Source organism: Armigeres subalbatus, chromosome 3, assembly GCF_024139115.2.
Source record: "Armigeres subalbatus isolate Guangzhou_Male chromosome 3, GZ_Asu_2, whole genome shotgun sequence".
NCBI lineage: Eukaryota > Metazoa > Arthropoda > Insecta > Diptera > Culicidae > Armigeres > Armigeres subalbatus.
Window position 1 is genome coordinate 205412689 of NC_085141.1, and position 13502 is coordinate 205426190.

A 13502-nucleotide genomic window follows, 5' to 3' on the forward strand; every position below is an offset into this window, starting at 1 on the left:
AGCCAAATATTTCCCAAATAAGCTTAATAGTCCAGCGAAAAAGAAAAAAAATAGGCTCAATAAAGCACTAGGCCCGCCATTCTTGCTGATTCAGATATGTTCAGGAGCTGCCTCCAACGATGCCTGGACGATCCTTCCTACCGCTATCAAAAATAATGTAGACCGGATCGCAAAACGTGTGTTTACGTGTTCTTCTTCTTCTTCTTATTGGCATTACATCCCCACACTGGGACAGAGCCGCTTCGCAGCTTAGTATTCATTAAGCACTTCCACAGTTATTAACTGCGAGGTTTCTAAGCCAGGTGTCACCATTTTTGTATTCGTGTATCATGAGGCTAGCACGATGATACTTTTATGCCCAGGGAAGTCGAGACAATTTCCAATCCGAAAATTGCCTAGACCGGCACCGGGAATCGAACCCAGCCACCCTCAGCATGGTCATGCTTGGTAGCCGCGCGTCTTACCGCACGTGTTAATGAGCACAATTCAATAGTAATCTCAAATGGGCAATAAAAGCTTATTGAATTCCGCTAAACGTCTTCTTTCGCTAAAATGGTACATTCCACGAAATGTCCACGAAAGAAATGGACGAAAAAGTAATTTGTTATTTTATTCATTCAGTTTTACGTGATCCTGTAGGTACAGACCTTATTTTCAGGGCAAGGAAATTTATATAAAACTAGCGAAAGAAACCCAGCTTTGCCCAGGTGTTGCAAATGTCACAATGAACTATTTGCAGCACCGCACTCTAGATCGATTTCCGTGCGTTTGTTTTGTTTTGCTCAACAGCTGACACAAATTGTATCTTAATGATTTTTTTACATTTCCCCGTTAAATTCACCAACTTTTTGTATATACAAACCTTGCGGATCCCAAAACGAATCAATTAGGGAAAAAATCTTGCAAATCGGTCAACCCGTTCGCGAGTTAAATAGTCACGAAGGAAATCTCAACTCATTTTTATTATATAGATTGTTTATACAAAATGGAAAACTAAATAATTGGAATTACATAGATTTGTTCTATTTTTATCGAAAGCTTGTCCTAAGTGAGCTTTTGAATGCGTTGGTGGAGTTTCGTTGTTTTACCGACAACAGGAGTCGGTTCCAGGATATAGTTCCTACGATGAGGACACTTTTCCTCATAGATGACGTGTGTCGGGGAATCACAAAAGCACGCGTACGTTCCAGTTGTCCGCGTAGAAGGTGTGACTGGAGATAGTCAGGCAGATTACCAACAAAGCCTTGCCGTATAAAGCAGCAGATCCTTTCGTGGTAGTTCGTTCGTATATCATGACCAATTATTGTGCTGATTACTCTGGACGTTGATTATCTGCGATTGATGTTATGTATGAAGCGTACAGATGCTTTAAGGCAGCGGTCAAGTTGATCTTTCAGTATTGCAGGCAATCCAGGGTAATAAATCACGTCACAGTAGGTAAAATGTGACAGGATCACCGATTGAACGAGCTTCATTTGTGTTGGGAGTGATAGTACAGGTGCAAATCTCCGGAAGGTACGAAGCGTTCCAAAGACTGGCCGTTACGTCGTACACTAGTAGAACCCATTTGAGGTGTTTATCCATTCGTAGTCCAAGATTGATGACACTGTCCAAAGTAGCTCTCACAGATCCACAATGTTGAGTTGTTTTAAGGCCTTTTCGAACATAGAGACCAATTCCGCCACACGATCTACTACCGTGACCTCTCCTAGACACCAAGGAGGAGTTTTAATTCGTCGATGTGATGTTTCAATCCTCGGACATTGAGATGTCCTAGTCTGAGATTGGAGTGATAATTTGACATAATTGAGTATGGTATATAATCGTTAGCGTGCGATTAGAGTTGGAATGAAGACTGCAAAGAACTTTCCGCCGACACCGCATCGAGAAATATTGAAGATTCGTCATTACATCCATCGGGCTCAACGAGTGTGAGTAGCTCGTTAGAATCTTCGATTGCAACATACCTTTTTTTGACCGGGGATACTTACAGATAGCCTATCGGTCCGGATGAAGACCGACTGAATGGCCCCTCTCAGCTTCAGTCGCATTGCTAGACTACGAATACGGAAGGTTTTAATCGACAACATCTCGTTAACTGTAAAGCGATACTCAAGGGGCGCGGCTGAATTGAGATTACATAGCTTCGCTTCCTTATGTTTCTCGAAATATCGCCGCATCACCATCGACTTAAGCTCCTTATTGGCAAAAGTGACTAGGATAGTGGGTGTCAAGTGACGGTCAGACCATTTGGATGTTTTCACTGGAAGACGGAAGTATGATGTGACTTGCGACATCTTGTCAGAGATGCCTAGGAAATTCAAGAAATCCTCCACTATTATTTTCACATTTTCGCCCTGACGATAAGGAACCTTGTTAATGGCAATGCGACAACTATTCGCCGATTTGGAACAGGCATCGGCCAGCTTAGCACCACACTCAATAATCTCGAGCTTTTTCTCCACATTTTCAAAAAGTTTCCTGTTGTACTCTTCGTATCCTTGACACCAGTCCGAGGCTGAATTATATGTTGCAACCTATCGATCTGTTTCTTGGTCCTGTTTTGAAGAGACGCTATTTCTGCTTCCAGTCTGCTATTCTTTGATATTAGGTCGGCTACTTTTTCATTTGCTTTATGGCTCGTATCACCTACGACCGATTTTTCTTTTTTTTTTTTGGGAAAAAAGCTACCAATGATTGAACATTTTCCACATAGGTAGGAGTGGGTCTCCATTTCTAACAGCAGCGCATCGCTAATTCGTGCACACTGCACAAACGGTATGGGACCATTTGCAGCAGATATCACAACATATCCAACCGACATTACAGGAAATCTTCGTCGTTCTTCTCTTCTTTTTAATCTCAGCGGGTTCTTCTGGTTCTTCTCGTTGGCATCACCGCCTGGCAAAAAAGCACTTTTACATAAATGAGTCAATTTCACTAGTGAATGTCACTTATTACGCTCGTCGCAGACTTAGATAGGGCCAGTTCAGGAGCAATGGTTATTATTATTATTTATTCAGACTAAGGCCGAAGTGGCCTGTTCGGTATATCTCCAGTCTTCTCCATTCGGCTCGGTCCATGGCTACACGTCACCAACCACGCAGTCTACGGAGGGTCCGCAAGTCATCTTCCACCTGATCGATCCACCTTGCCCGCTGCGCACCTCGCCTTCTTGTACCCTTCGGATCGTTGTCGAGAACCATTTTCACCGGGTTATTGTCCGACATTCTGGCTACGTGCCCGGCCCACCGCAGTCTTCCGATTTTCGCGGTGTGAACGATGGATGGTTCTCCCAGCAGCTGATGCAACTCGTGGTTCATTCGCCTCCTCCACGTACCGTCCGGCATCTGCACCCCACCATAGATGGTACGCAGCACTTTCCTTTCGAAAACTCCGAGTGCACGTTGGTCCTCCATGAGCATCGTCCAGGTCTCGTGTCCGTAGAGGACTACCGGTCTAATGAGCGTTTTGTAGATTGTCAGTTTGGTACGGCGGCGAACTCTATTTGATCGGAGCGTTTTGCGGAGTCCAAAGTATGTACGATTTCCAGCCACTATACGTCTCCGAATTTCTGTGCTGGTATCATTTTCGGCAGTCACCAAAGAGCCCAAGTACACAAATTCTTCTACCACCTCGATTTCGTCACCACCGATGCCAACTCGCGGTGGGTGGCTCACATTGTCTTCTCTTGAACCTCTTCCTATCATGTACTTCGTCTTCGACGTGTTGATGACTAGTTCGATCCGCTTGGCTTCCCTCTTCAGTCTGATGTAGGCTTCCTCCATCTTCTCAAAGTTACGTGCCATAATATCTATGTCGTCGGCGAAGCCAAATAGCTGAACGGACTTATTGAAAATTGTACCACTCGTGTTAATCCTTGCTCTCCGTATTACCCCTTCCAAAGCGATGTTGAATAGCAGACACGAAAGACCATCACCTTGCCTTAACCCTCTACGGGTTTCGAAGGGACTCGAGAATGTCCCTGAAACTCGAACTACGCACATCACCCGACCCATCGTCGCTTTGATCAACCGTGTCAGTTTATCCGGAAATCCATTTTCGTGCATTAGCTGCCATAGCTGGTCCCGATCGATTGTATCATATGCGGCTTTGAAGTCGATGAATAGATGATGTGTGGGCACGTTGTATTCGCGGCACTTCTGCAGTACTTGGCGAATGGCGAACACCTGGTCCGGGGTGGAGCGTTCATAAAACCCGCCTGGTACTGCCCCAAGAACTCCCTTGCAATTGGTGCTAGTCGACGGCATAAAATTTGGGAGAGTACTTTGTAGGCGGCGTTCAGCAATGTGATTGCGCGGTAGTTGCTACAATCCAGCTTATCGCCCTTTTTGTAGATGGGACACACGGCACCTTCCATCCACTCCTGCGGCAAAACTTCCTCCTCCCAAATCTTGGTAGGAGTAATGGAGTGATGGTTATATAGAGGCATATTTTATGCAATCAAAGTTTTATTCGAAAAAATGTAGCCGATATGAAAAAAAAAATAATGAATTGCATGAATTGCATCTGCGGGATTTGGCTGATGGACCAAAATCTCATATGAAACCTCGTCATTTCCCGTAGTGGGCACCACCTAGCCGTCTCTCGGGGCACCAGGAGAGAACGTGCATTATTTTAATTTTTGTTAATTGTTACATGTTGCTTGAGTATCTTTATGTTTATATAAACAATAGCAACGTGGGGAGGAACAGTTGTTACACTGGCGCCCAACGTGGGGCATTGCGTCGCAGATATATTTTTATTGCGCATCGCGCTTTTTGTCTACAGCAATTAGTTTGCTGTATTCATAGCTGAGCCTTTGTGCAGGATTCTTATCCTATTTGGGCACCCCAAATCAATTAAGGTGACTCGGGGAGGCACTACACACCGTGTTATTTTTCCTATCTTTCGTCTCTTTCTAGCATTATCACCTCGCAACTTTGGAGCGGCGTATTTCGGTTTTCAGTTGTTTGATGTAACTGTAAATGTATCAGCATGTAGATTGCGAGTAAGCACGCGCCGGTGATACTTTTTCAAAATCAAGTTGTTGTAGAAATAAAGTTAAGCATTCAATGATGAAAATGATGACGATTTGATGATTGTTAGTGCTTCCCGTGTCACCTTAAAGCCATTTGGCATCAACGATTCGATGTCTGTGTCTGGAACAAACTTGGGACAAATCACAACTAAACATTTTATTGCCTCTTTTCAGGCTTCTCTTTGGAGTCCAGACACAGAACGAACAAAATAAAAAGACACAATATAGCACAAACGATATAGACTCGATCGTATAGTTTCGACTATTCGAACTTAATAAACCCAACCGTAACAATTGATCTGAACGAAACTCAATAGCGTTTAATAATAACATATATTTCGCCTTATGGATGCATAATTTTGTTAAACTAATCTTGTTTAATGCCTTAAAAATGAGTGAGATTTATATGGTAGTAAATTTCTAAATTTGCACATATACGCACACATACATGCATATAAGTAGTCTATTGGTGTCGCAAAACATGCTCACATTGCTTTAATATTTTACGTTTTTGCTTTTCTGAGAAGATTGGTTGGTACATGCTTCTATATGTTCCTCAATTAAAATCAATTGTTTCTTGAAACAAATCAGAAAAATATGCATATTTCCATATCATATCATTTGTCATACTTATATTTTCAATATTAAAGTGAAATTGTTCCAAATACCATACATTCTATTTAATAATTCAAGAGATTTATTGATAGATTAATACGTAACACGCCTGCGTAATGCATACAAAGCGAAATTATATAGGGGAACTGGGGGTAGGACGCCCACGTTAAGGAAAATGCCATTTTTATCAATGAAAACCACCATTTCAGCCAGTTTTCATCAGCGCATACTGAAGAACAGCATATCTGCGACTGACTACCGATAACAGATATCTAATTGTCCATTTTATTGCACAGAAATTTGATTTTTAAAAAGCACCCGAAAAAAATGATTTTGAAACCATGCGGGGTGAGATGCGCCAGTGGATGGGTTAAAACGCGCATGTGCTTATCGTACTGATTTTCATTTTAATTGCCTACATTAAGGCAATTAACCGAATGTTTCAGCTGTTTCGGTCATACAGAAATGAGCATGGGCGTAATGCCCCACACCGACCTCAGAAGTTTGAAGGCCCATAAAATCGTTTTAAAACCATTTTGACGACGATTTCGTGTGGAACATAAAGAACACGAGTAAGCAGCATGGCTCATGGCTCAATTATTAATTTATCAATGTATAACAGCGACAGAAAGACTAAATTCCACCGAGCTAGAATTGCATCAAAACACGCAAAAATCGTTTTTTCGAGTTTTCATGTATAACTAGAGAAAAATCATGAAATATATGTATCCAATGGCATTGCTTTATCGTATAGACTATTGAAAATAATCAAAATGGGGATATTTAACCTTATTCAGGGGTGGCGCGTTTTAACCCCTATGGGCGTGCTACCCCCACTTCCCCTACACTTCCGAAGAAAAGGTCAAAACGCGGAGACGAAATAAATTCGCGTGCCGCACCCAGTGCTTAGTAGTAGTGACTGTATCTTCCATCTTTTTAATATGGCATTCTTTTCTTTTTGTCCTTTCATCAAGTCCAAACAAAATTAAAAAAAAAAACTTTGATCTTGCCTAGATGTTATCATTTCCGTAGAACCGCAAAGGGAGAAAATCGCGAACAAGGACGGGTACACGCAGCTAATGTTGAGTAAGTTCGATTTCGGAGATCATTTTTAAATGGAAATTCAATGTGCATCGTGAAAGCTATAAGGACAAACTAATAGCTAAAAAAGTTTCTCTTATAATTTAAAGCCACAAAGATAAAGTAATGTCCTTATATTTTAACAAAGTTTTGTGAAAAAGGTACGATCAATGTGTACAGAAAAGGTGAGTCCTTGATAATCCCAAAGCGTTTAATCTCTCTCGGCAGGATTGCAATGCAAATAAATAACGTCAAAATTAATTAACGAGATCAATCTTCAGCACAGCATAACTGCGCCCGTTTTTCTGGGTCAATATTTGGCTTGCATTAATGCAACACGGTTTGTTGCTTCCGACCGAGGCCTCATTAATCGATTTCCGCTCGTTCCATTAGCGCGCTGCTCCTGCACCCAAATGATAACATTTCAGGTGTGTTTATGACGAAATTTACATTTTCCAAGGTCCCAATGCCGTTGCAGTTGCACAAATGTCCGTTATCCTGCGGAACCGTAACTAGTCGGCTGAGGACACGGAACTGAATAAGGTGAAAGGAAGGAAGATATGCTTTCGTAACACGTCGTACTGCACACCAAAGAAAGCTACGAAAAAGAACAGTTAACATTTTGCGTTTTAAAACAGTCCGTTTATGCCTACGATGCGATGCTCATTCTCAGGGGTTGGAGAACAGATGGAAGAGACGAAAATAATATAATTACTACATATACCAGCCATGGATGGGAGAGCTATCCTTCCGCGTGTCCGTCAGGCACAATATGCACGATGATGCCACAACATATGGTGTGGCGTATGTTATCATACTTAAAAGAATTTTTATTAAAGACAACCATGCATGAAAAACATAATGTAGCCGTTATATTTTGTGGTTCTTAATAAGGTATATTCAGCTCATGAACGGGCATATATACAAACAACTAGCGTATACTTTGACACTCGTTTGTGGTGTATCATCAGCCGACAGCCGCCAGGCCGAGTGGAACGGAACATTTCGATCCTTGTGCGCGAAAATGATCCACGCTCTTTATGCATCACATTGTTCAATCAAAAGCCAATAAATTAATTCAAATATAAAGGTCCTTCTGTGACTTACCAAGGGGGCGTGCTGAAAAAAAGCTTTATTGGAACTTGCTATGTCCAAATCAAAAATGTTGATCTCGTTCTACTCCGATTTCACGCGCGTGCCCAGAAACAAGGTGTAATTTAAAGTAGAAGCTAACTAACATCATAACGGACGGAATCAGCAGAAATCATTTAATTACATTTTTGTTGGTATTTGTTCGTACTGGAACTTTAATTACCTTATAAATTAATATTATTTTTAGTATTTGTTATGTGTCCGCTATTACATTAATATTGTTTATTACTATTTATTCATACTAAAGCCGCTGTGACCTAGTACAGAAAATATTTTTCATTCCGCTCGGTCTTTGGTATCACGTCGGCAGCCACGTTGTCTACAAAGGGTTTGCAAATCTTTCCCCTTCTGAACGACCCACCTTTCCTGTTGCGTACCTTGCTTTATTGTGTCCGTCACATCGTTATCAAGAACTATTAACATCGGGTTATTGGCCGACATTCTGGCTACATGCCCAGCCCACCGTGGTAGTGGTGTGAACGATTGATGATTCCATCAACAGCTGCTGCAATTCATGGTCCATTCGCTCAGCATCCATGACTGAATCAGACTCATTTACCAATACACGTTGTATAACAATAGACTACAGAAGAAAATGACACTAGATTTTCATTAAACAATTGTTAAAAGTTTTATGGGTTTCGATTATTCTAAATATTACTCGACGAATACAAGGAATATTATGCATTAGAGGAACTTATGGGCGCTTTCAGCGAAATAGATGCAAATTCTATCAGTAAGAATATTGATACAGCGTTGTTCTTTTCAAATAAAAAAAGAACAATGAAATAAAGCTTTTGAATAAAATAAAATTACTGTACTGTATAAGGGAAAATTTATAAAAATTAACAAATCCATTTGTATACTCTCGAGCTTGATTTCTCTGTAAATATCATATTCAAATATGTTCAATTATTCTTGTTAAAACGCGAGCTTCTCTTCTAACTTATTAGTTGTTTTTCAAATAATGATTCAGATGCGCTCGCTGTCTTGAAATAGTCGAAATATGAGATCCACTTGAAAGGTTATTCGTAAAATACCTAAACACATCTTTTTTAAATGAATTATGATACAGTGTTGACCCGATTTTGTCACTCCCCGATTTTGTCTACCCCCGATTTTATCACGTCCCGATTTTGTCACGTTTTTGACCCGATTTTGTCACCCCAAAAAATTTTGTCATTCTTTTTATTTTTGTAAATAATACCAAAAACAACATTGATTTTCATGAAATAACTTTCACCGCCTGTAGTTTATTACAAACGACTTCTGAGTACCTGTGAAATATTCTGTAAGCAATTTCGACAAGATACCGTTCAAGCATTTGGCCTTTCCAAGGCATAACATGATTCATATTTGTGGAATGAATTGAAAAAAATGATTTTTTTTTTCCAATTTTGTCACATACCCTGTTTTATCACCCCAAAATTCACCAGGAGGTTGATAAAATCGGGATATTACTGTATAACATTTGAATTATTAGAACATTTAAAAAATCTGAGTTCGTATTTTTGTCTGCCTGTGTGCCCTAAAGTGGAATACAGCAGTTCCATGGCGGAAGGACTTGTCAAAATTTCCCTGATTCCTAGATACTTAGAATCATACAATAGGCCCAGTGTCAAAAATCGTCAATGTACGAAAATATTTCCAAAAAGAAAAAATTAAGTATTTTTTTTAAATTTTCTTTCCAGTCTCAAAGCACCACCAAAGGAGGGCATGACAAAGAGTAACCCTTCCAAACGGCATCGGGAACGCCTCAACGCAGAGCTAGACCTGCTGGCATCGCTGCTTCCATTCGAGCAAAATATTCTAAGTAAACTCGACCGACTGAGTATTTTACGGCTGTCCGTTAGTTATTTAAGAACTAAAAGTTATTTTCAAGGTAAGTCACAGCAAAATTGTTTACTTCTATGTAATCCAATTATATGATATTATGTTTTCTTTGAATGTAAGCAATTCAGTGGTTTTAATATCCTTATCATCGATTTATTTTTGCCAGGTGCCCAAATGATTGGAAATTTTTTGTTTAAAGTTTCTGATCTCATGAATACGCATGTACATAATTGTATTATAAATAAAATAAATAAATCAATAAACACTACCTAGATAAACAACAAATAAATGAATAAATGATGTTTTCGACGAAATTGCACGCATCAATTACACTGACCCATAGAGGTATAGAGATTTTTTTCTAGGATTATAAATAATAATATTTAAGGTCTGAAAAACCTTTGACGAATTTCGCGCCAACTAGACCAGCGGTTGGCAGCACCATCTCAGAATCCACATTAATGTTAGATTATGCTAAATTGCTTCTTAAACAAATTTTTATACGCCCAAAATGCATCGTTGGTTGATGATAGGCTGCTGAACCTATAATTGGCACTGTAGGCATAAAACACGCTAATAAATTTTCACTCAGTATGGACATGGAAAAAGTTTTTGTTAGAAAAACTTTTTTTCCTTAAATATGTCACAGGAACATTATTCCCAGAAAAGTTATATAATTAAAATACCTGTCTGCAGAAAAAATTTCATCGATTTCTGAGATGAGGTTTTTTTGTAATATCGATTTTAATTTTTAAAACTTTTTTTTTCAGTGTAGAAATCGTTTTTTTTAATATTTTTCCAAAAAACTTCTGGTAATTTCACGACAGTCCGCCATACAACACTTTTTTGTAGGTCTTAGAGTCACATCGATTTAAAAAAATCTATGAAAAAATTAGGCCCTCATCAAATGTTACTCTTGACAATTTTTGAAAAACTAAGTATGCAGAGTGGCTTAGAAATACCATATCTTTATGTCCTCCAAGTTTCATTCGATTCTGAGATGGTGCTGCCAGCCCGATAAAAGGGTTGGCGCGAAATTCGTCCTTTACTGCTTAGCAAAGAGGTGCACCACACTTATATGAGAAAATTCAAAATCATTTTTTCGATGCTGATATGAGGGACACTGTGATCCTGGAAATGTTTCCGTTATCTTCCTCTCGCAAAGCCCGTTTTCACGAGAATTACCATATCTCTGAGTATTATATTGGAGAGAGCATAAAACATAATGCAAATTCAAGAATCAGAATTTCTGCTTCCGATTATATCAAAACTGGATTATTTTAAGCAAAGTTATGCTTTTTTAGAATTTCTTTATAATTTTGCCTATCTCAACCTTTTGTCTAACCCCCGTAAGGATATTTTTCCAACCCCTATCTATTTTTGTTTTAAAATTAGGAAAGTTAAAAATCGTTTATTATATTTATGGCTGCCATTCGCATGTTAAGCAAACTTTCGACACTCCACCCTTCTACCCTACTTTGCATATTGTAAAGATGGGCTCTGCCATACACCTATTTCTAACACATTCATTGTCGACTTGAACATTACAAATGATGTTCATTGACACTCAGCCCCGACAAAAAAAGCATACAATTTCAGAAGCTTTGCACCGCAGAAGAAGTCTGTGTAATTTTATACCCAGAAACAATCCTATCTGATGTTTGGAGGTTCTTTCTCATTTAAATTTTAGCATGTTTATTGAAAATTCATAAAAGTCGGGTAATACTTTAACAGATAAATCTGTAGAAAGAATTGCCTTTGAAATGGCAAACAAATCGACACAGAGGCATGCAATTATTGGCTTCCACATATTCGGTTTTCTGGGATACTCGTTTCACGAGAAAACTTGAAATCATTCGCACGGTATAGTAAAAATTACTTCCAGAACTCAGAACTTAGGTAGGGGACCAGACGGCTTTGGCAGGTTTTGTTCTATTATTGGCAGGGGGGTTTTTGTCGACCGAATTTTATGAAATTTGGCCACAATATTCTTTGATATGCAAAGAATGTTTGGGCCAAATTTGAGCATAATCAGTCATAAAAAACCCCCCTGCCAATAATAGAACAAAACCTGCCAAAGTCGTCATTACCCCTACTTGAAAATATGATTAATCATCTACTGGGAAAATCCATTGAAACATCTAAATCCTTTGTTTTTTCAGTTCAGTTCGCGTTACAATAAATTTTCAAAATCATCAGTTATGTACTTCAATTGAACACTTCGCACAAAACCGAATTATATACGCCACTGTCCGCAAAAGTTTCTCCCACTTCGAGAAACGGGTGTAGTCCAAGAACTCTTCGTAAATTCCATCGTACAGCGACGGGATTTTTTAAAAGTATTTTCTGTCGAACCCTGAGTATGGAATTGATACTTTGACTCACATACGTGTTGTGTCTCGATATGAGATACGTTCTGAAATAGACTGATGAATTACATACAGTGTGCTGAATTATCACTTTTGCTTCTTCATTACTATTTAGTGTGTAATGTATATGTCATTTGACAAGCTATTAATGTAGCGTCAGTATATAAATATACAAATGTATATGTATGCAAATTGGAGTTGAAATATAAACCAGCAGTAATGAACTGGTGTCATTCCTGTTCTGGACGTCAACCAACTTAGTTATTATTTCAAGGTGTTATCCCGAAAGTTCCCTCTGCAGTACTTATCAATACGGACCATTGACCCAAGATCCGTAACATCTGTAAAAATGGTCAACTTGAATATTCCATCGTACAGGGTGTCTGCAAATTAACAGTACCGTGCAAACTCAAACTTCGGACGCTTAAGCACTTCCTGATATAAAAACCATTTTGTCCACTGGGTGGTCCCCTGGAAGATCCGTTAAAATGGTCAATTCGTAAATTCCAAGCGACAGGATTTTTTTAAAACCATTTTCTGCCGAACCCTGAGTATGGAATTGATGCTTTGACTCACATACGGACCATTGACCCAAGATCCGGAACATCTGTAAAAATGGTCAATTTGAATATTCCATCGTACAGGGTGTCTGCAAATTATCAGTACCGTGCAAACTCAAACTTCGGACGCTCAAGCACTTCCTGATATAAAATCATCCTGTTTACTGACATTTTAAGTCACACCGTTTAAATCACCATTGTTATCACTAAGGGTCTGTCTCAATTGGATAATTAAACTGAAATTAAACTTAAAAGTGACATTTCAATAATTATCAAATAACCCTGCTCTCAGAGCAAAATTACTTTTGACAGCTATCGAATCATTTTGCATCGATGTCTTATTGGAATTGCTGGGTAGCACCAGCCATTCTTATGACTGGGTTATTTAAAAATTTTCGAACTGTCACTTTTAAGTTTAATTCTCCAAATGAGACAGAGCCTAAGTATAGTATTCATCTTTGAACTGCGCATTTAATATGTGTAAGATATTACGAAGAATGTTTGCAATTATGAAAATGTCCGGCTTCTGTTTGATTCAAACCTCGGACACCGGCGGGGTTGGATTCATATTTCGGACACAATCTAATCTAATCTAATCTAATCTCATACATGCGTAGCCAATACTTGAAAGCATCCTGGAAAATGACGGTTTCTGATTTCCGTCATTTTTCTTTTCATATGGCCAGGCCAACTACGCAGTATGTACCGCAGAGATGACTCCTAGATATTGAGCGACTTCAGGAATACCTAAAGTCACTCAATAGCTTGGAATCGAGGGGAAAGGAAGAAAGCGTGGACCTCCCGTACCAAACGCTTCCAATAATATAGATACCTAATATATGATAAAAATCT

At 39.2% G+C, this 13502-nt stretch overlaps 1 protein-coding gene across 4 annotated transcripts in view; it reads left to right on the forward strand.

Moving 5' to 3' along the window:
- The window catches only part of LOC134227309 (aryl hydrocarbon receptor), a 122278-nt gene that overhangs the window by 54894 nt on the left and 53882 nt on the right, over positions 1-13502 (forward strand). For all 4 annotated transcript variants that reach the window (XR_009983650.1, XM_062708691.1, XM_062708692.1 and 1 more), the window contains exon 2: positions 9580-9770. Coding sequence is in view for 3 of the 4 variants with exons in the window: in XM_062708691.1 (XP_062564675.1) it covers positions 9580-9770 (191 nt within the window). In the remaining variant the exon portion in view is untranslated. The remainder of the gene's footprint in view (positions 1-9579; positions 9771-13502) is intronic.